We start from the raw sequence: 25,901 nt of genomic DNA on the forward strand, positions 1-25,901 counted from the left end.
CCGTCACCGAGGCGTTTCTGACCTGAAATAATTGAGACATGCGGTCAGGTTGCTCAAGAGGGAGACGTGGGTTGGTTCGTCGGGTAGCACCGGGCAAGAGTTCCCGTGCACATGAGCGGTACGCGACTCAACATAGTAGGCGGGCAACGGACATGTTCGGTCACGCAATCGAGTGCAATTACCCACAGGTCAGCAGCGGTGCGAAGTCGTCTGTATGTAACATGGCCTCGTTTTCTCACGGCCACCAGCCAAGGTCCCGATCGCGCGGTCATGGCGGTAGCCTGCCGCCAACTAACGCCTCGCCATCTCGATGCCTATGAGCCGTGAATCGACTATCGATGTGACGCATGGTGATCTGAAGCTTCACTGCACTCGTACACATACGCATCACAGGCGGGTTTCCCAGCCATGGCACTGCGCGCCGGGGAAGCGGGCACAGACGAGGAGGGGGTTGCAAGCGAGCCTCTCAGCTAATGGGAGCGCCCACGCCGTGTCTGCCCTGACTCGCACGCGGCGTGGGATCGGTAACTTGACAAGAGTTTATCTCGGGTGTGCGGGCACTTGTTTTTTCTGTCGCAGAAGCGCCACCAGCCACGGAGCGGCAGAGCGAATCATGCCATGCAGGCGGCCACTGCAACAATACGCCAGAGGGTCGTCTTGGCATGTTGCTCGACGCCATGGGTGCCTCGATGCTGCTGTGTTGAGTGCACTCGACGACGTGATACAGCCTCTGCTCGTCGACGCATGCAACGCCAGCCCTGGGCTTGCAATTGTTCCGGTTGGCGGCGCTGCTCGAGGGCTTGCTACGCCTGGCGAGAGGTCCCATGTCGTCATGCCCGCTGTCTCGTGACTCTGATTCTTCCGCGGCTCTTTGCTCGGCGATTCCATGTTTGATGTGACGGAGCATCAAGAGTGCACTTCAATCTCCAGATGCTAACCCATGAAGACTAGTGGGAGCGGAAATCGATATCACACCCCGGTGTTGGTGGGCAAGCCTAGCCGGGTCGTCTTGGAGCATGTAGCAGGCCTCTGTCGAGCATCTCATAGTACTTGCTTTTGCGCGATGCTCCCTGGCGCTGATTATGTGGAGTGGCATTCCTCTTGTACACCCTCGCGCCCTGCCATGTCTCCCCTCGCAGGTATCCGGTGCAACTGAAATTGGCCGTTTCAGAGCGGCTGGACCAGAGTGTTGCAGACTGTTTTGGTGCCTGGCAGCTTCAATTGCACTGGCACGCGCGAAGATCCCCTCCTGTCTCTCCCATATATTGGCGTGTGCCCCTGGACGCCCGTGAGTATCACAGCAACGACCACAGCCTCCAGCCCTCCGCCGCCGGCCTCTGCACCTACTAAAGACGCTGCTGCCCTCGCCAGCAGCTCGCCGGCGAATTGTTGCGGAGATCGTTTGCGCATTGCCGGATCTGTCGTGGAATCCTTCCATCCAATTACTAGCCACTGAGGCCAGTCACGCCCACGGCCATCAGGGAGCCAACGGAGCGCACACAGCGGGGAACGGACGGTGCCGGCAATCTACACACAATCGCACACACTCGCCAAAACACGCATAATAGCAGGACGAGATGAGCAGACAGTCGGTGTTGACGGGCTACCACCCTCACAGCCAGCATCACCCGCATGCACACCTACACCAGGGCCACTATGGAGTTCCGGCTCAGAACCACTACCAAGGCGGCCTAGCGTTTGCTATCCGCGCGCCGGTCCTTGCTCCCGGGAGCTATAATCATCACACTGGCCACCATCACCCAGGCCACCAGCATCGCAACCCCCACCTCAACATGGCCGCGTATCCCTCCGACGACGACTATGCCCACCTGCAGAAGCTGTCGAGCGAGTACGAGCCCGAAGCCACTGTGAGTTGAACTGCGACGATATTCGCCCAAGCGCGCTGACCGCCCAAGGGCCCACTGGTGGGCGAACGCCAAAGCAGCGCTGCCATCACGACGCAATATGCCACCGCAGATCCCGTCTTCCAGGTCAAGACCGCTGCGTTGCCCGCCAAATATGCCTACTTCCGCACCTGCCGTGGCGATGGCCACTGTGGATGGCGGGGTGAGTGCCCATCGCTTTCCGAGTGCTGCTTGCCCGTGCTAACAAGAACAGCAATCGCCTTCACCTACTTTGAGGCCCTGCTGCATGTGGGCGACGTGAGCAAGCTGGATCATGAAAAAGGCCGCCTCAACTCGCTGGGCAACCTGCTCTCAAACATCGGCTACTCGCGCGATATCTGGATTGACTTTGCCGAAGAGGCGTTCGAGCTCATGACCAGGCTTGCCGAATCGCTGCGCGCCATGAATGGCCAAGCCGATAGCATTCTCCTGCGTACTTTCAACGACCCGGGCGAGTCTATGGCAATCATCACCTACGTCAAGGTTTGCATTCCACATCTTTCATTATTCGAATTGCTAACTCCCCCTCCAGCTCCTAGCCAGTGCATGGGTGCAGACGCACGCAGATGATTTTATGCACTTTGTAGACAACGGCGACGTCAAAACATACTGCTCCAACTTCATCGAACCCACTCAGTGTGAAGCCGACAACGTTGGCATTGCCGCCCTTGCCGAAGCGCTGATCAAGCCTGCTGGGTTTGGTCTCGAAGTATGGTATCTGGACCGCTCACCAGGCGAAGAGATCAACCGCAGCTTCTACTCAGAACCGACAGACGCCCATCATCGCCCCATCCCCGGTGCGCCCATGTTACGACTGCTTTATAGGCCGTAAGTACACACCGTGCACGGCACTATCTTTCGCCTACTAATTCTCCCCAGTGGCCACTACGACATCCTATACAAGGCTGGAGACATACCACAAGTCCAGCACCAGCCTGTTCCCCAACAGCAACCACTTCATGTTGCCCTAGCCAACTACACTGACGAATTCATACCGACCGCTACCAACGTCGGCGACGTCATGAACATGATCCCGGGAATGTACCCCTCTGGTGTCGGTCTAGGCCAGCGATGGCCTTCACTTTCGTACGACTTCAGCCCCAGTCCCACTTCTCATCCTCAGGTTACGCCTGTCCAGCCATACGCCCCGACACCGACGCCTGTAACGCCGGTTAGCACTTCCCACTTGGACTTTGTTACACCACTCCATTCTAGCAACGCAAGCCAGTACAACCCGCCGAGTCATCACAGCATACATCTCGACCAACCTCCTGTGACACTCCCCATACACCCCCCACCGCCACCCGTGAGCATCGACCGAGCAGCTCCCATGGGTGTTGAGAGAGGCGGTCCTTTCCGGCCTTCAATGTACGAGTTGGAACCAGGTTTTGGCTCTTCGATGCAAGTCCAGCCGTTTCAAACGTCCATCTTTCGCAAGTGAGTATCGGCCCGATAATGCCTGTTGACCTAAACTGACATATACGAGTTCTCACTTCAACACTGCGCATTTCATGAATCCCGACTTTGAACCCGAGCAATGGTGTCCGGACGGCGAGTACTCCATAGGGAATAAAGGCCGCCACAAGTCACACTCATCTTGAACACTTTTCTATGCCCGAACTCGACCCCGCGCTTCACTGGTGGCCCTTTCCCCGATATCTTAGCGACTACTAGCGTGGCGTTCATCGAGCTTGCTCTACTTTCTCGGCATCCTGCATCATACTTCCACGGCCTCAACACACTTACGACGAATGACGACCGATACCATATTTAACCTCTTTCGGAATATCGCCCAATCACCTCTACACATGCAAAAGCGACGATACTCACAGTGCCTAAGTTCGGGCTATTTGGCCACCCGCAGATGCTTCCAATCTAGCATCCATCCACGACCTATTTCCATCAAGCGAGGGCGGAGTACTGTACCTTCTTTCTTCCTTACAAGCCAAACCCGCAAGGATCTACGACCGTGACGAATACCAAAGACTATCTGCCTCAGGGTGATCGACTTTAGAGTTGAACATCTTTATTGGTTTCTGTCTGTTCTCTTCTCCCATGGCATTATTAGCGATCACTCATCACCTTCGACATATTTTAACCATACACCTTCTCTCAGTTTAATACAAACACTATTCGGTATGCACGGTCTTTCCATGACTATGATTGCCGCGCCCCACTACGCTGGAAAACCCACGATTGCGGCACAGAACCCGTCTGCGTCTGCTCTTCAGTCCCTTGGTCCGAACGAACTGTTGCGAGCCCCCACGAATACCTTCGTTGAGAATCCTACATCTTCAAGATGTACCTCGGCCTGCGCCCGATCAGGACATGGCATGCCCAGGCTGCAAGGATCCATGTCCCAGAAGCTACACACAATAGCCATGACCGAGGACAAGGTATTTCTATCACTTTGCAGGCGGTCCTGTCGCCGATGGCATTACAATGGACAAGGAGGACCGTAAAAAAACAAACCAATATAAACCCAGGTATCCCACTCACCGAAGATGACGACGTGATGTATATGTGACTCCACTATGACATGGACCCTGAATAAGGAAGCCCACCCTGCGTGCCGCAGAAGCAATTGCAGAGCAGGAGAAAGATCCGAGCCTATGCAACCTCATCACACTATAGTGTATCCCGAAAGTCTGGCTCTTTGCAACCTCGACCCAGTCGTCGGCGAACAATCTTAAACCCATTCCCTTTCCTCATTCCCAAGCCAATATACCGAATCATTATTCCCAACAGATCCAGCCCCCACGTTACATCTCTCACACCTCGGCAACGCATAAGATCGGCGGTTAAAAAATAATCTCCACTCCCTTTTCTCCTCCCCCATCCATCGGACTATCATGCCCTGCCCTGCACTCTGCAATACTCTGATCCTCTGCATGTTATAAACGGTCTAAATGCCCGTCTCCGTCCGCCCATCGCAGCAAGATCGAACCATTATGCATGTGCTCGCAGGGATTGCGCAACGCGCGTTGCCCCATACGCGACTAGCCTGGTATAAGAGCTTGTCTGTGTGTGTGTGTGTGTGTGACGTTGATTACTCATACAAGTACACTTTTGCTTTTTCGGGGAGATGGGGAAAGCAAGGCAGAGAGAAAATCTGCCTAGGGAGTGCGGATGTCTGAGGAAGGATGCGTGAGTGAAGCTAACAAAAAGGTTGCAGAGAAGAGTCATGTTTACGATCTCGGAAGGGAGTGGCGGGGGTTCAATGCAAGATACGCGGTTCGCTGAATGAAGCGAGTAGTTGAGGCAGGGGTTTATGTAATATCGAACTTGTTCTATTGTATCTCTGTGTGTGTGTGCGTGTGGTGTACGGCATTTTACAGTACAGGGGCAGCGAGCATATGGGCAGCACGAAACGCTATTCGTTCACCGTCTTTTCTGTACGCCTTTCCCCACCACCGGGGCAAAAAGTGTGTGTGTGTGTTCGTTGAAACAAACAGGATTGCGTTGGCGGCATCTTGGAACGGCTGTTCGCAGGATCGGTGGGAGGGTGGGTAGTAGTTCGATAGTCGCTTGGTTTTGACCCCTGCGAGTCAGGTGTGCAGCAGGAACCACGCTCCACACTATAGCGGGATGGCTGGTATAGGGCCCGCGCGAGGTCGCACATTATGCGAGTATACTCACACCGCTCGAGACATGCTTTGACTCTTGCTCTGTTTCGTCCTGGGGAGGAAAGTGAAGCTTGCGGCTCACGCACAGCGAAAGGAGAAGTTTTGCAATTGCCGGCCGGATGATGAGGTCGTGTCTCACAGCAGCCAACTACATTGCCTCCACCTTTCATCCAAAGGCTGCTCATTAACAGAGAGAGGTCCGTGGAATGAAGCATGAACCTGCGGCGTAAGCCGAACAGTAGCACAGCAGGACGGGTTGAAGAGCTGCGTGATCGAAAACCGGCCGCAGCCTCTGAACTTGGCTTTTCGTCCCGCGGTGCAGCTGACGTTGATCCAAGCGTGACATTGAAGACACGGCGTCGTGCTTGCGCAGTACAATCATGTTCGTCAATAGTAGCACAATTGCGAAGAGGAAACCTGCACGGGCTACCCCGCTTTGTGTGATGACGGCTTGAAGAGGGCTTGGCTATGTGTTCAAGAACTTTGACCCGGGCGTCTTTGTGGTTTTCGCGATACAGTAGAAAGTCCGTGAATACGAATATTCGTCTTGGGGATCTGACATGAGCAGTCTCGGAGTTCACCGGCTGGGAAACGTAGGCGAAGGATATCAATGCCGCGGTTTTCCGACGTGGTGTTTCGGACTCTTGCCATGTCGTGATGTACATGCTAGGCGATCAGGACACTAGTCGCGTAAACGTACTACATATCGAAGTCTAGTGCTGCGGTTATACCAAGACTGCGGGCGCAAGCCTGTGCAGCATCTCTCCCATTCTATGCCGCAGGAGCCGCCTTATCGCGAAGAACCTTTGTCGGTATCGTGGCCTTGTACGCAGCCCCGCTATCGTCGGTGCTCAGGACTCGTCAGCTGCATCGGTATCATCCGATTCAGACCCGGAAGTGGCGTCTGTGCCGTCGTTCATCTCCACATCCCCGTTGGTCTGCTTGCGACTTGCGCCGTTAGCACCCATTCTTCTCTTCGCTCGTGTTTTGGTGCGTTCAGCCCTCTTCTTTTCTTGGCCCTTGAAGTAGTCGTTCTCGTCGCGCAATTCTGAAAGTTGGGAGAATGTAACTTTTTGGATGCGTTGCAGACTTGCAAGCTGCTTCTTCAACTCCTTTACTTCGGCCTGCTGAGCTTTGCCTGAGGAATCGGATGTAGTCGCACTACCTTCGTCCAGCGCCATGAAGTCGGCTGTCGAGGCTGAAGCGCCCTTGGGCTGGGCAGCCCAGGAGTCCAGCTCGGCTAAGCTCTCCTCCAGCATACTGGCAGGGAAACTGGAGTGCGTAAGAGCTTCCTCGAAGGCGCTTCTTCCCGCAGATCTCTTCTCAGTGGCAGAAACGTGGGGGCTGCGCAGCCGACCCGTCAGCTGCAGGTTCAAGGTATAGTTTGGCGGAATCAGGCCATTTACGCTGCTCGTCAGCCCTACATCTTGTTTCGGCTTGACAATAGCCTGGATCTTGAAAGTCGGTTCCGGTGCGTTGGGAAAGCCAGTCGGCGGGAGGAATCGAAGGTTTGAGACAGGACCAGGAAGATTGGCAGGGGTGGAAAGATAGTTGGACTTTGCAGTATCCCAGAGTGCTATCTTGCCGCTGGCGTGGCCCGATATTATTGCTGTGCCGTCCCAGCTAAGGCTCAGACAGAGGGCTCCGCCGAGCTTCTGCGACTCTGCATTGAACCGGCTCTTTGGCGGCGGCTGAATTGGCCGGTGAGACGAGGCACTATCTCGAAGGACGTCTATTGAGGTAGTCTTCTGGACGTCATCGTAGAAGTCGATGGTTTGTAAGCTGCCGTCAGCGTAAGCCACATAGAATGCGCGGTCTGCAGGGTCGAGAGTGACTGCAGTCGGTATCTCAGGCAGCAGATATGTGCGTAGAGCTTGGCCATGGTGGTAGTCCCATACTATAGCCGACTTGTCCCCTGATATTGACACGGCGATGTTGGCTGTGCTCGAGCTGTGCCCGCACGCGATGGACGAGATGGGGCCGCGGTGGGTAGAGAGGGTTTGGAACGGCGAACGCGAGGCGTCGGGAGAGAATGACAGTATCGTGGGAAGCGCCCATACGTGGATCATGGCATCCGAGGAGCCTGAGAGGAAGAAGTTGGACGACGGGTCGACAACAATGCTCGTGACTGGCTGGAGATGGGACGTGGAGGTAGAGACAAGGCGGCCTGAGCAGACCTGAAATATGTATTAGAGAAGTTGCACACTACACCTATAATTCCAAACTCATGACTGACCTCCCAGGCTAGTATGCGCCCGCTCTCAGTCCCCAGCAAGAGCACGCTGTCCTGCGCGGCGAGTGCGATGCTGTGTATCCTCTCCGGGAAGGGCACGAGGGCCTCCTGGTTGCCCTTCTCTCTGCTGTAGACATGGACAATCGCCTTCTCCGACTGCGCAGCGAAGATATGCGAGGCGCTCACAGCTATGCCATTAGGCGCAGCCGCGCTCTTCTTGAGGGCCTGTCTTTGGGCGACGAGCGGCTGGAACTCGTGGACGAAGATACCCGCATCTTTGGTGACGCCCGTGTTTGGCTTAGTCGATGCCGATATGGCGGCGACGAATTGTTCGGTGAGCATGGCCGGACGTGATTGCGGAAGTTCGTTGTCGCAAGTCGAAAGTTGCAAGCTCTAGAAACTTTTTGGTGGAGCATTCGCAGACTGGGGGTCTGTGCACCTAGCCGCGGCATGGTCCGAATCGGGCAACTTGACGAAAGCTGTCGATTGCGGGTGCCTAGAGAATTACCACGGCCGTCTGAACCTGCTCGAGGTCTCATCCGAAGTAGCTCTAGACACAGCACCCGTCGACGACACGCAGAGCTCCAAATCAGCATCCTTCGGCACATCTTTTTGCATTAGTCGAGGTCGCCGCGCAGATTTTGAATGAAAAGAGCGGCGCCTTGCCTGCGGGACCGTTTCGCTGCTGCGTTGGCAATGAGTAGGTCCCGCTAATGCCTGGCGTCGCCATCTGCTATCACGAGGCCGAGACATGGCCCGGTGCCTGACGAAAGCTCGTAAAGCTACCCCGCATGCAAGTAGCCTAGCCATCTTGGCCACAGGTAAGGGCTGACATAGGGCTGTTCAGCTGCGTACCAGGTGGATTCTGCTGCGTCAGCTCGTCGCCTTCTCGTAACATCACGACTTATCGAGGAAGGTGAACTTTAGTGCGGAACTGAAACACGCTCAACTCGCCGGCAACAGTTTTAGTAACATGTGTGATGTGGTGCGGGAATATCTATGATCACGGCTACCGAATGCTGAATACCTACCCAGCTACATTCACGGGTAGGCCGACAAAGAACTGCCCCGCGTGAACCCATCGCCAATCTAGATCCCCACACGGACGCCTCGAAGAACTGGAACTACCACGAAAGCTAATGGACTGCTCGGTTCATCCGTTTGGTATTGCTCTTTGCCCAATGAGTACTGACCGGATGCCTGGAGCGAGCTGGCACGAGGTCCATCGGTGTACTCTCGCCTATTGCAACTGTATGGGGCTATGGTCTGGGGGTTCTGCGGACATGGTTCTCGAACAAGCCTCGTGGCAGCCCAAAAGCCAGCCCTGCAGATCAAAGGCACAGTAGTGCGCAGCCCCGCCCAGCTGATAGCCTTCACCTTGCACTCCACATCTTTGAGAAACACTAAGTTATCACTGCAGTACGCCATTATATATAATCTGGTCTATTTCCGCACTCTTGATTCATTCGAGATATTACAACTGTTGGCCGTCATGTCTCTCAAGGATTTGACAAGCAAGTCGTATGGTACGTACATCTTCATTTACTCATAGAAAAGCAGAACTATTCTTTACTTCGACTGCATGGATTGAATCTCAAAGACTACCTGAACGTCTGATCAGTATATTCCTTTGCTAACTCTTCAATACTTGCAGACTACATCGTTGTTGGAGGTGGCACCGCGGGCTTGGTCATTGCAGCTCGTCTAACAGAGGACCCCGAAGTTTCTGTAGCTATCCTTGAAGCTGGCGGCAATGGACTGAATGACCTCTTGATCGACGCACCAAACATGTTTACCCAGCTCTGGGGCAAACCACAATATGATTGGGATTACAAGACTGTCCCTCAGGTAAGCACATGATGTGCTGCAATTGGCTTCATCTAACAATCTGGCAGGAGGGCACAGTCGGTCGGGTGCATGGCTGGGCCCGAGGTAAAGTCCTCGGTGGGAGCTCAGCTATCAATTACAACATGTTCAGCATGGCTTCCAAGCAAGATCTGGACAACTGGGCAGAGCTCGGCAACAAAGGCTGGTCCTTTGACGATATGAAGGCCTACTACAAGAAATTCGAAACATATCACCCAGCATCAGAGACCTTCGGAAAGGGCATGGACGACAAATACCTCGACAAATCACTTCGCGGCACCTCTGGTCCAGTTCATGTCAGTCGTCGTTGGCAACTCATGGATCTTGCTGATCGAACTAGATATCTTTCCCAGAAACCGACGTTACATGGGGCCAGGACGTGTGGCCCAAGACTGTAGTAAACGCCGGATACTCGCCCGCAAAGGATCCTCGTACCGGCTCAGCGATTGGCGGCTTCAATCAGCTCAACACTATCGACCCCAAGCATAACAGACGAAGCTACGCTGCGAGAGATTACTACGAGCCCAACGCGGACAGGTCAAACATGACTCTTATCACTCATGCGCTGGTCTCTAGAATCGAGCTTGAGAAGACCGGGGAGAGTGTCAAGGCCACCGGTGTTCAATTCACAGTTGATGGCACTACGCACATGATGAACGCGAGCAAAGAGGTCATAATCTGCGGCGGCGTTGTCAACTCCCCCCAGATCCTAGAACTCTCCGGTATCGGGTCATCTACTGTACTTGAGAAGGCTGGAATTGACGTCCTCGTCGATCTCCCAGGCGTCGGAGAGAACTTGTCCGATCACACAGCAACTGGTCTCGTACTGGTGAGTGTGTATATTGCTTTGGTTACTTTCATACACTGACCTTCCCCAGGGTGTAAAAGATGAATACCCAACCGCCGAAGCTCTCGTCCAGAACCCAGCTGTCATGCAGCAAGCCCTAGAAGCATACATTACCCACAAAGCCGGTCCATTTGCAGGAGCGCCTACAACGACAGGCTTCGCCTCTCTCGCAAAGATTGAACCCGACTTTCCGAACGCAGAGTCGCACATCCGATCTCTCCTTGAAGACTTCCGCAGTAAACATCCCGATGCCGACCCTGCAGGTCGCGACGCCCTCTATGGGCGCCAACTCCTCGATCCTAAAGAAGCAGTTTGTCAAATCGTAATGCTGCCTACGGGCGCACAGATGCAGAACCCAGAGTCGGCTAGCGGACTGTTTCCGTCTGTAGAAGAGGGTATGTGGTGCACCATTGGCGCATGCAGTACACGTTCTCTGTCTCGCGGTAGTGTGCATATCAACAGCTCTGACCCTACCGCGTATCCTACAATCGACCCAGCGTACTTCTCTCATCCCCTCGATCTCGACATGATGGCCCGAGCGCTCCTTCACTGTATCTCCTTCACATCCGTAGAGCCGCTTGCCTCAGTCCTCCGCCGAGACCCCGATGGCAACCTCATCACGTCTAAAACCGCCGGCCCAGTGCCCAAGACACTGGAAGAAGCGAAGACCTTTGTGCAGAATAGTACGGTGACGGAGTATCATCCCGTTGGTACTTGTGCCATGCTACCAAAGGAGAAAGGCGGTGTTGTAGATGCGGAGCTCAAAGTTCACGGCGTGGAGGGACTGAGGGTGGTGGATGCTAGTATCTTCCCAACTCATGTACAAGGAAATATTGTCAGCTTAGTGTATGCTGTTGCAGAGAAGGCGGCAGATTTGATCAAAGGTGTGGATGGCATGGATGTTGTGGAAAGGATAGATAGTCTGCGCGTTGACTGAATGGGGAAGTTCATTGCAGTTTTGAGGAAATACAATCGATTCTCACGATGAGAAGCAGGCAGTAGCAACCCGAGGTATGCCAGTTGACACAGCTCAATGCGCGCCTAAACTAGGCTTAATGCAAATAGTGCCCACGTTAGCACGTGCAGGGCTGGTGAACACCAGTACGCACTCGTAGGAGAGAAAGAACTTGACAACAACCGCCTGAATTAGTATATTGGTATCTCGCAATGATTTGATACATTATCGCAACACGGCAACCAAAACATGGTTTTCGCAGCACGATCGCCGCAATGACGTAGCGTCCAATCTTACAGTCGCTCCTGCGTAAGTCCAAGCGTTCCTTTGAACGCGAACTTGCCCAATCCGATCCGGCAGGAACACTGCAACGTGAAACCTGCTTTGTCCTTTTCTTGTCGTAAGACGCGAGAGATTACGGAAGTCACCGATCTATAAACAATTCCGCTTCTTCTCTCGCTTTCTCGTGTTTCTGAAGAATTTACTTTAACCTTCACCACTCACGGGATTCGTTAATAGCCATCACATCCGGGGAGCACAGTTCTCTCGAGTTCAGCATATCCAAATAACTACACCACCACACCAAAAGCCGAAATGTCTACACTAGGGTCACTGTGCCTGTTTTAGAGTTACTAATTTTAGTATTATATATTTTGCTCTTATTACTAACAATAGCTACTAATAATAATAGTAATGTAATTTAATTTTAATAAGACGCCTATATATATAACTAATAAAACTTATATTCTTTAACTATCTACTTTACGCTACTATAATAATATAATAATATTTCTACTATTTACGCTATACTTTTTACTTTCTATAAGCTTACTATAAAGCTTATATTAATTATTTCTTACGCTATTACTTTTATTTACTAAACTTATTCTTTAATATATATAATATTAGACTAAATATAAGAGCTAAAGTTAAGATATAAGTTAAGAATTTTAGTATAGTAAAAAAGTATTTTTTAAAGTATAAAGAAGATAATAAGTAATATATTATTATAATTATAAAGAATAATATTACTAATAATATAAAAGTTAAATTAGAAAGCCTAATAACTTTTAGTAGCTTAGTTAGAGAATATAAATAATAAGCTATTAATACTAACTATTTATACTAACGTATAGTTAGTAAAACTAGTAAGTATTATAGAAAAAAGACTTATTTTATATAAAATAAGTTTTAAAGTTATAGCGCGTAATACGCTAAAACTTAAGTAAGTTTCTAAAAGTATACTTATAGCTTTTAAAAAAGTAGTTTTAATAATAAAGAGATTTTTAAGCTTAATAAAAAAGCTTTAGATAAAAAAGAGAAAGATAGATAAAAAAGTAAGTAAAAGCTATATAAGAAAGATATTTAACGCTACCTAGTAAGAATTTATATTATTAGAGTTTTAAAGACACTTAGTTACTTTATATACTATAGTTATTAATAAAAACCTAAATAAAATATATAGCTTTACTATTCTTTAAAAGCTTTAACTCTACTTATACTTAGTAGGCTTAATTAGAGTTTATATATTTTATATTATACTTTTAGTAGACACTAGTAGAGAGGAATTACTAGATTTTAGCTGCTTTATATACCTAATTCTTCTTCTTAGATCTATAATCTTCTTAATGTCTACACGCAAATCCAGCCGCGCAACCAAAGCGGTGAAATACACATCCGCATCTAAAGGCTCGGATTTCGAGGATAAGAAGCGAAAGCCCAGGAAGACTTCTACAGCTACCCCCAAAAAGCCTGGGCCTACAAAAAGGACAAAAGCAGCACCAAACGCGACCACCGTATCGGGGAAGAAGGCCTCCATGAACCCCAAGCGCCCCGCCGAATCCGACAATGACGATGATAATGCTTCTGCCAACGAAACCGCCCACAAACCCAAGCGCCAAAAGAAAGACCCCGAGACCCTCGCCAAAGAAGCTCACGAGAAGCAAGTAAAAGCTGACAAAGCCCTGTACAAACAAAAATGGCAGGATTGGCTCGCAGCCCACTCCGTGGAAGGCGAGATGTTAGAGGAGGAACCCAGCAAAGAAGAAAGCATCACGCAAACCGACGCGCTGAAGAAGTACGGGCTCAAGAAAGAGGAACTGACTTCTTTGCTGCGGTACGAGAAGAAGAACCCGTTGTATGGTGGCACGATGAAGTTGTTCCTCGAGGAGGACGTGAAAGAGTTGTGCTTCAGGAAGCTAGGGATGCTGGAGGGAGTGGAGGGGGGAGATGATGAGGTTTTGAGGAAGGGGGAGGAGATTTGGGACGCAGAGTAAGTTGACATGTGTGTTATCTGAGGGAGGAGATATACTAACAGGAGATTCCAGACACAAAGATGATCCTGAGACTGAGAACGAAGCGAAATCGACGAAGGTGAAGAAGGCTGACAAGTCCACGCCGACAAAAGAGAAGAAGGACGCCCCAGCCAAACCCGAGAAATCGAAGAAGGACGCCCCAGTCAAGCCCACCAAACTCACCAAAGAAAAAACACCCAAACAGAAATGGTCAGCATACGTATCAGCACACACCCTCGCCGCCGACTCGAACCTCACCGAAGAGCCATCCGACGTCATCAACCAAACAGAGTGCAAGAACAAGTACAGTCTCACGCCCCAGGACCTAGCTTGTTTGTCTTTCTTCCCCAAGAAGAACCCAGTGTACGGGAAAACCATGAAGTTATTCCACGAGAGCGAGGTGAAGAAATTGACGTATGTGAAGACTGCTGTTCTAGCTGGAGTGGAGGAAGATGGTGAGGATGAAGGGGCGTTGGTGAAGGAGGGGAGGAAGATTTTTGAGGAGCAGCGAGAGGGTGAGGAGGATGAGGAAGAGTAGGGGCTGTTTGGTACGCGGCCACGACTGATATGGTCCGCAGCGACATGCAACAACAGGATTCGTGAATTTACGAGATTACTTTCCTGACTTTTCCTTTGTATCCGCTTTTACTACCCTAACTCCAGTCTCACCCATCCCTCATGCCCTCACCACTTGATAGCCTTCTTGAACACAGGAACCTCCTCGAAATTATCCACACTCCACTTCAACTTGCCATCTCCCGTGATCCACGCACCTTGATCAGTAGCCTTCAGCCCCGTCTTCTCGTTCTCGCTAATCTCATGCTTACTCGCGCCAATGCTATCCTTTGCCAACCAAACAACCGGCGTCTTACTCGTGAAAGCAGGGTTCAGGTAGGCCTTCTTCAGGTCCTCGTCGCTGTATTGAGGTTCCTCATCTTCGTCAAAGTCGCCGTCACGCAGCCAAGCCTTCAAGGCAGTGTAGCTACCGAAGACATGTGGTTGTAAGAAACGGGCGACAGGCGAAACGACCTTAGACGGCACACGCGTCCGTTCACTCACACGATCGATCCTCGACTCAGCGTGCTGGAGAGCTTCAGACTCGCCTTCCTCCGCCGAAGACAGTAGTGGTGCTTGCTCACCGTCTTCAGAATCGAGCGCGAGATCTGCGGGTAGGTACTGCTCGAGCGGAGCAAAGTAGCGGTTCGTAACGTAGTTGAAGATGGCAGTGGCGAAAAGAAGAACGACAAGCATGATTAGAGGACCAGTTGCTTCGCGTAGACTGAAAAGACCGATAAGGCAGAGCTCAGCGATGTAGACGCCAGTGAGAAGGTGCTGCAGAGAAAGCGTGTACGCGTGTCCTTTAGTGTCGATTTTCGGTGTCGCGGTATACAACAGCTGGTACTGGTAGCACCAGTAGAAGATTACAAGACCGATAGCAGCGACGCCAAGAACGAGAGGCGCGATACAGGAGTAAACGATCGCTGCGATAGATCAGTAACAGGTCGTCTGTGACTTCTGAGATGACTTACCGATGACGACAAAGTTGCCGTACTTCGGGAATAGCTTACCCCAAGCCATACCTCTCATTGTGATGAAGCTATTGTACTTCTGACGGGGGGTCTTATCGAAGAATCTGTCGAAAAAAACATACGACAGCACGTCGGTGTAGTTCAGTATGTTACTTGGGGCATTGGTCAAAGCCTGGACAATGAAGTACGCCAGATAGGTGTTTGATGCTCTCGGCAAACGCTCCGCGAGTTGCTGTGGTATTCGGCTTGGGTCTTTGACGATTTGCGATACTACCGCTGCAGCACCTGAAGCGAGTGTGGTGACAAGGAAGACCTGCAGTACTTGGAAGACAAAGTACCATTTGAGCACCTTCAGCTCAATGACAGTCTTAGTCGGCTCTCCGAATTTTGTAAAGATGTCTACATTATGTCAGCCCGAAGGTAGCAATATAGGTCAAAGGAGGACACTTACACCTAAAGATTTTAGGTACGTAACTAGCTAATGCGCTCAAGGCCAGAGAAGGTAGGAGACCACTAAGTAGGCTCATAAGTCCGGATGGAAGCTTGTTGAGGAACGCGAGCCATTTAAAATTCTCGGCGAGATATTCAACATTCGACAATGCACCGACTACTCCAACTGGAATGGACCAAAGTATGATGACAGCGACGACTAGGGTGATGGCGACTCCACTCTGAGATATCCGACGCGCAGGTGCTAGGTTCAGGTTGGCCCAGATAACTTCATTGGGCGTAGTACCGACAAAGCGAGGGGTGAGAGACAGAATGTCAGACGATGCGATCTGTTGGTAGGCTCTCTGAGCCGCGGGCTGGGTGCGAAACTCAACGAAGACCGCCGCAGCTCCACCAAGACTCTCAGCTGTCTCATTCGATTCGCGAGCCTTCTCGATGTCATTCTCTTTCTCCTTAATCTGGTCTCGGAAATAGCTGATGCTGTCAACTTCCTTGCCAACCACTGGTGTCTTGGATTTGTGTGTAGGTCGTAGGGACTTCTTCATTTGCTTGGGTAGCTGCTCGTATTTGATGTTGCGGTTGTGGCTCTTCCCAACTTCCTTGTTGACGTTCAGAATTAGGGACATCTCGGCACCCTCTAGCTCCTCGACTTTCGAGTTCCTCTCTGAAACGAGCGACACAAGCTTCTCGCCTTTGGTGACTGGCCAGATCCTGACTGCATCGTCGCCGAAGAACCGCTGCATGTTGCCTTCGTCGAGAGCTGCAGTAGGTGCTGAGAGGTAGAGTACGGTGCGTGAAGACAACCTCTTCGCGTTCGGCTTCGATAAGTTCCATGCTTGTCGCAGTCCGATGAGCCATAGGCGTTCCCGCGCAACAGTGAACATGACAAAACTGAAAAATATCCATGCCACAACGGCATGCGCATAGAGATGGTCCTTGTGCTTCACATTGCCGATACCAACGCGATTAAGTTCCTTGGAATTGCCGCCACCGGTATAATTGGCAGGCAGAAGGATAGGCCAGGTAATGACTGCACCGCCGACGCAGATGAAGATAAGAGTCCTCATGAATCGCAGGAACAAGTACGAATCAAGCGACTGGTGGTATAGCATAAACTTGTCCGGAACGGTCCTCATGGTGTGGACCCATTCGAAGTAGCCCGGCGATTTCGAACATGGCGTGCGATCCTTCTCTGGTACGGTGCCAATAAACGTCCGTGGTGAGTAGATCTTGGGGAAGCGGCGCCAGATGAGGACAAACGCGACCATGTACAAAGTCGCAATCACGGCCGTGGGCACGAAAGCTGCAGCGAGTGACGCGAACGAAGAAGGGCCGCTAGACTTCGTGACAGGGGATGTTAGTACACGCGTTTTGAGTAAAGTCGGGGTGTGGACGCAGGTACGTACCGACTGGACATGGCTGGTGCCATGGTCTTTGGCGACGAACACCGTCTGAAGATCCATGCCGGGTGTCTGTTGTGGGGCAAGAACTGATTAGCAATGCCTCATAGCCGATGCAGGACGAGAAATTGCAGATTGGCAAAGCGGAAGAGGTTGTGACGGAGGCTTTGCGCGCTTCTGCCTGTGTTGACTAGTGTTGCGGAGAGCGATGGGTGAAGCCTGTCAAGCAAGGACGCCGATGACGTAGACGCGTCAGTGGCGCGGATTCATGCAGGTCACGTGCGACTCACTTTAAGACAGCAAACCAACATTACAGACCCGGGTCTGTCCAATCATGCACTAGATATATTAAGGCGTCCAGTACAATTAATGCGCGCATGATGAACCCAGTCGACATTATTACAATTTTATATGTATGCCTACGTAGCCAAGAAAGCCCCATCCAATATTCGTACAACAGTCTATAACGCGTGGTATCGCAGTATGCAAGCCTGTTACCCACTATCCAAAACGCCCACAAAGGAAAGATCCCGATAAAATATCTAACGCCGTCGTATGCAAGAAAATAAACTGAACACTACTGGGCACACCTAGAGCCACAGCAGCCACCTGATCACTCCAATTCCCACACCAAATACTCTCTTGACAGATCCGACGAGCACAACGATGAGCCAAAGACACCACATGAGCGCGACGAGAGCCCATTCAACGAGCATCCACCCAAATCCTCGGATCCAGCGCATCCTGCGTTTGCGCGTGCGAATCATGCGGTCAATCTCGTCTGTGATCTGCTTGACCTGCAGGGGGCCTTGTCCAGAAACCTCACTTGTGATGCGCACAGCTTGGTCCCCGCTTTCTAGGATACGCGGCATGAGGTCCGAGTCCACCGTAGATTGCAAAGCCGAGATCTGGTTGGTGAGTTGCTGAATGGCTTTATCGCGGAAACACTCAAGTGAGGACTGTAGTGCCTTTGTGGATGACTCCAGATCTTTGACCAACATGCGTGCAGCAAGAACGTGCTCTTCCTTGCGCGGAACGGGGTAGAGTCGCATTTTTGATGTAGCGGCAGCGCGACTCAGGAAGTCGGGAGGCGGATCTCTTATACTGTGCGCGCGCCGGTCGATTTCCCTTGCTTTGACGCCTGAGCAGAGGAATAGAGCGCGCACTCGAGCGATGTCCGCTTGGGTAACGCCATTCGCGTTTTTGTTACGATCAGCAGCATTATCATCGCCGTCGGCAATGCTCCAATGTCTCCCGTTAAGCCCGGGCCGAGAGGCACTGCGCTGCCTATGCGAGCCCTGTGCGTTTCGGAGTCCAGTGGGAGGGAGGCCCACCATGTCACCGCCAGGCCGAGCGAGGACTTCATTGATGCGCTCCTGACTATGGCTCTGGGTAAGAGTAAGATCTCCTGCGGAAGAGTTCCCGGATATAGTACCAAGGTCCATACGTGGTGGTAAAAGCCGATCAATTCTAGGAGAGCGACTGTTCTTCTGCTCTCGCGCCTGACGTGAGATGTGATGCTCAAAATCCGATTCCTCATCGGGGATTGTGTGAATTGGCCGAAACGAAGGTAGATCAAGATGGTTGCGGTCGTTGTTGGTAACACTACCATCTGTCCCTGCCGTGACGGTCCGACTCATCGGTGGCCGTTTGTTGTGCTTGGCTTTGACAGTGCCATAATCGTCGAAATCGACAGAGTTGCGATCAGACACGGTGTCCGCATCCGAGTCGTCGGCCCGGTCTCTTCTGAAGATGATATCACCGACTTTGGTGCCCTCATTCTTCACGCCCTTGAAGAATCTTGTGACAGCTGAATGTGGTTCCTGGGTGTCCCTGCGACGTAGCTTATCCGGACTAGGCAAGCTACTGACACTATCATTCTTGCGGTGACCGAGTAGATTCATCACAGCACCAGGAGCTGCTAGGATGGCTGTTCCGATGTGTTTGTCCTCTTTGTCGTCTGGAGTTTCCTCGCTGGTCTGCCGAGATCTGGCCTTCCTGTCTGTTCCAGCAGATTCTGGGCGGAATTCGTGTTTGTGATCATCACTATGGTCATGCGAATGGAAAATGCTGTTGAACTTGCCCCGTTTCGCTTTCCTCGTCTGTGAGTTTGATCGACTTGGAGGTGATGAGAGATCGCCTCCAATATGCGGGAAACGTTTGGCGTGTGGAGTGTTTGGAGCTGAGCTGTCTTGGTCGTCGAAAGACGAACGAGGTTCATTATCGTCAATGGAAAGAGAAAGAGCTGTACGAGCCTTAGGTGGCATCTTGAAGTTGCGCCGCTCCTTCATGTATGCGAAGCCGTTCGTGGGGCGGGGTACTTCCAGCGAGTCTCTAGATGGCCTGCTGTCTGATGTGACCTCTTCATTTCGCCCCCATTTGTTCGGCGTATCTGGTGTGAAGTCAGGGGTTGACTTGGGTTGTGACTCTCGAGCTTGTTGCTCAAGAAGCAAAGCCAAAGGACCGGTGTTGTGATCTGGGTCGGTGACTATACGAGTCTTTCGTTTGCGAGTATCTGATTCTGACTCTGAGCTATCGCTATCGTCATGGCTGCGCAGCCGTGAGCCCCGTCTAGAATGCTTGCCGCCTCTGGGGCTATCAGTTCGCAGCGCTGGAAGCAACCTTCGCTTGCGCCCACGTTCGCTGCCTTTGTCGCTCTCGTCACCTGTCGTGTGATCGACTGCGATGCTGGGCAGGCCATCAATCCAACTCTTCCTCCGGTTGTCAGGGTAGTCTTTGCTTGCGCGCGGTGATAGGAAGTCTTTTGGCTGCACCTCCTTGGGAGGCGGATATACCTTCCGGCCGTAGCGATTCTCCACAAGCAGCTTGTTTTCGCCTTGTTCCAGCCAGTGCGCGTCCGCAAGCAACTCTTGTGGGCTGAAGATCCAGCCTTTGTGAGGTCTCGCAGGCTTGCTCGGGGCAGGTGGGACTTCGTGATCGTGGTGTATCTTGGGCAGCTGTACTGCATCGTCTCGACGGTAGCCGGCTCGCTTCGCATGCTGCTCAACGCGATCCACCCACTCGCGTACCTGCTCAACGTCGTCGAATTCTTCCGAAGAGTGGTCGAGCGTCACTCGCTCCCGAGCCCTGCTCCGGCGGTTTCGTATGTATTGGAGAGGGTTGTACGGTCGGCCGAGTTCGTGCTGTTTGCCAGCGTGAGACGGCACGCGGGTGAGCTGTGCCTGGGGACTGCCTGGGACGCTGTTTGAGGAAAAGACGAAGTTGCCTGGGTTGTTAGCATCGGGCTTCAGAGGCGGTAGAAATTCCAGAAGCCGCAGATACTCCATGCGAAGCTCGATGTACGCGCGCGCTTTCTCGACTCGAGCAATCGTGGCAGGAGACGGGTTGATGTTCTGCGAGCCGGGAAACGCAATGGATGCGCTTCTCTGCATGGAGGTAGACATGTGGCGCGTAGGAGAGCTCTGGCCGCCCATTGGGGATATGTTGCGTGAAGTGCGCCGTTGCTCGTTGAGATACTGCTTGAGACTGCCGCCAGCGCCATAGTTGGAGAAGCTGCCCTCTCGCTGAGAAGCAGAGGGGACTCGTGACTGGGATGCCAGGAGCTGACCACTGCTGATGTGTCGCCTTCGACTCTCGCTCAGGTTCAGCGCCATGTGTACCAGCTGGTTCGGGTCAATGGCCTGCCGTGGCTGCGCGGTGTTGGGCGAGGGGTCTCGATCACGGGCTGGAGGCTGCATGTTGTATGCGCTCCCCCTAGTCTTGCCAATGCGTATGCGCTCGTCGTGTCGGTCCTGGGAGTCGGTGAAGTTGATGCGGGATGCTGCGCCGGGGGCAGGGCCTGGGCCATCTCGCTGTACCTCTCGCGACAGAGGCGAGCTGGCTGCATCCTTCTCGTGTGTGCCATGGTGTCGCGAGGTGCGCTTGCCCTTTGCCTCGTCCCGGTGAGCCTCGTGGTTGCCATGTCGCTGCCGTGGCCCGCTGGGGAAATTTGAATCTAGCAGGAAGCCGCCAGATCTGCGAACGCGCTGCTTCCGGCGCGCAAAGTCTTCCTCGTGCACCGAGTCCCTAGCCAGCAGGCTGCCCGATGCTGAGCTCCCTGCGTCGTTGGTTGCGCCTGTGCTGGGTCTGAAATCTTGGCTCCGCCGCGGGGAAGAGCTGCCTTCGCCGTGGTCGGTGTAGGCGCCCGAGTTGCTGGCGATGTATGTGTGCGAGGAAGTCGTCCAGCGGTCCGAGTCTCCCGACGGCCGGCCATGGCTGGAGCTTGCTGACATTGCTGGTGATGGCGCCTATGTCACCTCGAAGGGCCAGGGGGGCGCATGGCGGATGCCGACGGCTGCGCGAGCAGAGGTGCGGCCGTGTCCGGGGTATCGCGACCAGGCGATGTTGCGACGAGATGCTCACGTGTAGGGCCTACGTAGCAGCGTATGAAATCATATGTGGGGTGGGCGGCTCGATGCTGTCTGGACGATGGCCTCGGTAGGAGAAGCATGATCGTCTGCACCCCTGTTTCTCATCCAAACGTCAAGAGTGGGCCCGTGTGCAACAGCTCCTTCACATGCCATTCTGTCTTCACACTCACCAGGCCATCCGAATTTCTCATAAGACACATCAAACTTCGTATGCGGGCTGTCGTTTTGAGCTGCTTGACGAGTATGGAATGTTAATGTTCGTACTACCGGGGATGGTCAGAAAAGCCAGCCACGAACACCAAATGCCAAGGTGGTCTTCAATAACACGTTCCTCAGCATGCAAGCCATATGATACATAGACTGGCCTTGCCAGACGTTCTAGTCCACTTGATCACATGGAACAACTTCAGGCGTCCAGCAATACCGGCACTGTGGTAGCGACTTGTCTTTCCCGTCTTAGTATCAGCGGCAGAATCTAGGGTAGGCTAATGTGTTCGTCGGGTAGTTCGCATGTGCAAAGAAGATCAGACATAGCCGTCCACCTCATACAAAGAAGAAACTGAGCGGACCTGCAGCCTACACCAGGGTACAACAAGCAAATTAGGATATCTAGCGTCAATGTAGGCTCCAAGGTGGACCTCTTCACCCATAGCGAACCGATAGGCAGCGGGTACCTTCCCCGAACACCACACTGCTCTGTGCGGAGAGCACAAATAATAATCTGCTAATAGGCTCTCCTCCTGAGTTATTACCGCTCGGCCACGGCATGTACCCGAGATATGCTACAGATCGACGGCGAGCCTGCTCCAAAGGAAGCAAGTTGCCAGCTTTGCAGACTATGGTCATGTATCCGTAGATATGTTTTTGGTGGACGTCTGCATACATTGTTGGAGTCCAATGCGAGCATGTTCGCGTATTGCTCGAGTAAGCTGAAACCATCTCAAGAGGTTGACTACATGTTCAGCTCTGCTCCGAATAACTGACAGTCGGTTGCACTGCTTCCAAACGATGGACCGAGATGAGTACAGTCCGCATCCGTCGTATTAGAGGCATTGCACTCGCATCTGCAGCGTGAGGCTGAGGAAAAAGCATAGTTGACCCGGACAGAGGGGCAGAGCCGAAGCTGACGGGCTAGCACGTCTGCGCATGATGAGTGTAAGGGTAAAACATGCGAGCTGTGTGGTTGAACCTGTGAACTTGGAAGCAGTCTCCTCAACAAGGCCATCGGCAGGGCATGTATGGCTCATCGATTCGCAAACGTGGTTTTTCCTGTACTTCGCAAAAATGACGAGCATCTCGAGACATGAAACGTCGGCCCAGCCCTATGAAGGCTAGGAGGCTTACGAATCGATAAGCGTTACTCACACCCTTTCCCTCCGCAGGGCGCGTGCTTCAGCGCTGGGCGGGAAGGCTGACATGTTGCGCGCTGGAGCCTATCAGGGTAGCATTGGAGCGGTGTCAGAGCTGCATCATCGCGATGGTATGCCTCAAGTCAGGCAGATCGAATGTGGTATTCATGCAACACAGGATGCATGGTGTTTTGCGACCACTGCTCGAATAGGGCAAGAGGGGTACCACGCCCGCGGTAGGGTCTTTTGATGCTAATCGGTGGATAAGGTTTCGTGGCCGCTGGACGTCAGCCTCGGGCCATCTGTCGACCGATCTTACATCTAGTGCCCATATACCGCATATCGGAGAGGTGGCCTAGTCTGACTTCAGCAAGGCGAAGGATCAGGGCCAAACTCCGTGTCTTCGTACAGTCTGATTGCGCCCCACCCGACAGACTCGCAAGATGGAGAGCGCAAGATCAACGCCGGCCAGGCTGAAGAAGGCTGCAGCCGATCGCGAATGACGGAGACGTCGTGCTTCCTAGGTGCAAGCCATGCCTCTGCAGCTGGACTCGAGGCTTGCTGAGACACCAATTGGCTCCTTGGATCGGCGACTCTTCGTAAAGCAAGCAAATTCCCACGCTCGCTGATTCGTCCAAAGCCTCGGCTCCGCTTGGGCCAGCCCAAAGGCGTCTTCCGGTACAGGCCCGGAGCAAGGCTGAACAAGGAAATAACGAGAGACAAGTGCAGCGAATGCTGATGCTGCCTTGCCAGAAGCATCTAGAGGGTGTCGTGATGTCGGGTGATGATGCGATGTGAATTGTCAATGTCCAGGTTGCTCCCGGGCTGCGAGAGTCGGTCGCGAGCCGGAACATCGAATTAGGAAAAGCATGACCAAGCCATGAACCACAATGCTCGCTCGCCCTAGCCAGCCCGCAACCCTCCGCTTTCTTGGGCGTGCAGTTCGTTGCGAGACGGAATGATCCGAGCAGGGTTTGGACGGCAATCCTTCGTTCCTTTTGATTATCTGGCCCAGCTGGCCCAGAAACCGGCCCAGCTCAACAGGCTGCGTCACCTGATTCGCCATGGCCTCAGCACACGTCGTTCAGCCTGAGGCAGGAGACCCAATAGGCACTCAGCTCGCCAGCTTGCCGTTTGTAGCGTGGCTTGCAGCTCAAGGCTCGTCCACTCACCTTGGGAAACGAGGCTGACTGCGCCATTCCAGCCTCGTGCGCACTCCACTGGGCCCAGCGAAAATCGGGATATCTTGCTGCCTGGCCCCCCGCCCTTTCTAGATCGACTTGGAAACACATCACACGTCCCTAGTACCCCAGGACTACACCTGCCATTCTCTGAACCTGTCGGTTTTAGCTGCCGTTAGAGCGACAGGACGCGCCCCACCAAGCGAGCCTCCCCAACACTCAGCTGTATCGGACCGTGTGACGGACTTGCACAGCACTACTGGATTTCAGCCTGGTCGGAACCTACCTGGACTTCATCTGGCGCCCTCAAGTTGATGCCTCCTACAAGAACCAGAGCCAGGATGAAAGAAGATGCGGCGACCACTACCCCTACCGTCACGGATACCAAGGCTAGCGAACCAATAGAGCCCGCTCCAGCACCAAGGGAGACCATTGTGACAGCACCTACCATTCAGACGACGCCTGCTACTTCGCCCACCTTTGAAGCAAATTCGAAGCCTCCATCTCGCAGAGTATTGCGACTAAAGTGTCCGCTCTGCGGGGACTATCCCGATGGCTTCCGCAGTGAGCATGAGCTCCGACGTCATACCAACCGTGTCCACAAAAAGGCACGTAAAGTCTGGGTGACCATCGACACTTCGCCCGACAAGTCGTTCCTGGCCAACTGTAAGGCGTGCCAGACCGGAAAGAAGTACAACGAATGCTACAACGCCGCAAGTCACCTTCGACGCATGCACTTTCACCCCCACAAACGCGGTGAAAGGAAGATGACTGCAGCGGAGGCTCGACGCGGCGGGAAGCCTGGCGACTTGGATCCCCCAATGGAGGTCCTCAAAGCCAACTGGCTGCGGGAAGTGGACGAGATACTTGGAGACGACAACGAACCTACCGAGGAGGACGCAGCATCTACATCCTTATCGCCGACTCAGACTATGCCGCCGCAGATACAGCCACAGCTGCAGGCGCAGATTACTCCAAACAAGGCGGAAGTAAAGGCACCACCGACGCCAACTACACCTTCCACTCGGTCGATGGCGATAGATAGCATAGTTGAAAAGCAGAACGCTGCATGAACGCGGGCGCATATTAGATGGCGTATGGAAGGAAACGCCGATCCGCATTCTCATGTAGGCATGTTGAGTCGTGGTTCACCAGACGCGAGTCTGACAAACGGACTCGATCAATCTGCATTCTCTGGCATTGCTCTTTCTGCGGATGCGCCAACTGTTTCGCCCGACAGCGCTCGGAGAGTCGGGAGTCGGGACAGCGGTCGTCTACGAATAATGCCGATCATTACTGATTGCGCAAGGTTGATCTTGGAGGAGACTCGGAGCGGTAAAATGATTTGGCGTTGACGGGGTTGACGTTGGATGGCGGCAGGCTGTCGTAGATGTGCAGCAACTGCACAGTAGTTGGGTTGGATTCTAGGCGGCGGCAACGTTTCAGTCTGACGGCGCCGTCACAATTAATCAGATGGATGTGGGAGGGTGGACTATTCTTCGTAGACCCGCATTATGGGCTGTTCGATGCTGCGTTTATAGTGACGATCTTGTAGTACATACATAGTATGAACAAATGACTTTGAACATGAAGTCTAGGAAACGTAAGAATTCTTCGACACGATTAGTTGTAAAGAGAAGAGAGGAGTGAAGGAGGTCCGAATAGGATGTGAGGTGCAATTAAGATACATGCCGATCAACGAAGGGGTGGCGGAACGGTACACCCGACTCAAACGGCTCGTGCGCAGCAATTTGAGTGCTGCATCGTGAATCCTTCGCAGCCACCACACCACCGTTGCAGCCACCACGAGGTATGTCGCTGACGTGTCTACCATGCCACTTTATACACGAGGCTGATTGTCCTGTCTAGCCGCATATTCCTCCGTGCGTACGCCATC

At 52.8% G+C, this 25,901-nt stretch overlaps 7 protein-coding genes across 7 annotated transcripts; 4 read left to right on the forward strand and 3 right to left on the reverse strand.

Annotated features, from left to right (window-relative positions):
• Positions 1-1,793: 1,793 nt before the first annotated feature.
• Positions 1,794-3,505, forward strand: J4E85_001799 (uncharacterized protein; the record flags this gene model as incomplete). Its single annotated transcript, XM_051466083.1, has 6 exons — positions 1,794-1,868; positions 1,917-2,067; positions 2,119-2,387; positions 2,437-2,732; positions 2,784-3,341; positions 3,391-3,505. The coding sequence occupies 6 exons, from the start codon at positions 1,794-1,796 to the stop codon at positions 3,503-3,505; spliced, it is 1,464 nt and encodes a 487-aa protein (XP_051330640.1).
• Positions 3,506-6,381: 2,876 nt separating this feature from the next.
• J4E85_001800 (uncharacterized protein) lies at positions 6,382-8,105 on the reverse strand (the record flags this gene model as incomplete). Its single annotated transcript, XM_051466084.1, has 2 exons — positions 6,382-7,707; positions 7,767-8,105. 2 exons carry the CDS (start codon positions 8,103-8,105, stop codon positions 6,382-6,384), a joined length of 1,665 nt encoding a protein of 554 aa, XP_051330641.1.
• A 1,150-nt stretch (positions 8,106-9,255) lies between these two features.
• On the forward strand, positions 9,256-11,413 carry J4E85_001801 (uncharacterized protein; the record flags this gene model as incomplete). Its single annotated transcript, XM_051466085.1, has 5 exons — positions 9,256-9,289; positions 9,418-9,611; positions 9,659-9,925; positions 9,970-10,458; positions 10,508-11,413. The coding sequence occupies 5 exons, from the start codon at positions 9,256-9,258 to the stop codon at positions 11,411-11,413; spliced, it is 1,890 nt and encodes a 629-aa protein (XP_051330642.1).
• A 1,646-nt stretch (positions 11,414-13,059) lies between these two features.
• On the forward strand, positions 13,060-14,263 carry J4E85_001802 (uncharacterized protein; the record flags this gene model as incomplete). Its single annotated transcript, XM_051466086.1, has 2 exons — positions 13,060-13,703; positions 13,759-14,263. 2 exons carry the CDS (start codon positions 13,060-13,062, stop codon positions 14,261-14,263), a joined length of 1,149 nt encoding a protein of 382 aa, XP_051330643.1.
• A 146-nt stretch (positions 14,264-14,409) lies between these two features.
• J4E85_001803 (uncharacterized protein) lies at positions 14,410-17,121 on the reverse strand (the record flags this gene model as incomplete). The annotated part of the gene is made up of 4 exons (XM_051466087.1): positions 14,410-15,206; positions 15,255-15,653; positions 15,706-17,039; positions 17,111-17,121. The coding sequence occupies 4 exons, from the start codon at positions 17,119-17,121 to the stop codon at positions 14,410-14,412; spliced, it is 2,541 nt and encodes an 846-aa protein (XP_051330644.1).
• A 573-nt stretch (positions 17,122-17,694) lies between these two features.
• J4E85_001804 (uncharacterized protein) lies at positions 17,695-21,336 on the reverse strand (the record flags this gene model as incomplete). Its single annotated transcript, XM_051466088.1, has 1 exon — positions 17,695-21,336. The coding sequence occupies one exon, from the start codon at positions 21,334-21,336 to the stop codon at positions 17,695-17,697; it is 3,642 nt and encodes a 1,213-aa protein (XP_051330645.1).
• Positions 21,337-24,345: 3,009 nt separating this feature from the next.
• J4E85_001805 (uncharacterized protein) lies at positions 24,346-25,077 on the forward strand (the record flags this gene model as incomplete). The annotated part of the gene is made up of 1 exon (XM_051466089.1): positions 24,346-25,077. The coding sequence occupies one exon, from the start codon at positions 24,346-24,348 to the stop codon at positions 25,075-25,077; it is 732 nt and encodes a 243-aa protein (XP_051330646.1).
• Positions 25,078-25,901: the final 824 nt, after the last annotated feature.

This window comes from Alternaria conjuncta, assembly GCF_024043145.1.
Source record: "Alternaria conjuncta strain BMP 0040 chromosome Unknown scaffold_2, whole genome shotgun sequence".
In the NCBI taxonomy this organism is placed as follows: domain Eukaryota; kingdom Fungi; phylum Ascomycota; class Dothideomycetes; order Pleosporales; family Pleosporaceae; genus Alternaria; species Alternaria conjuncta.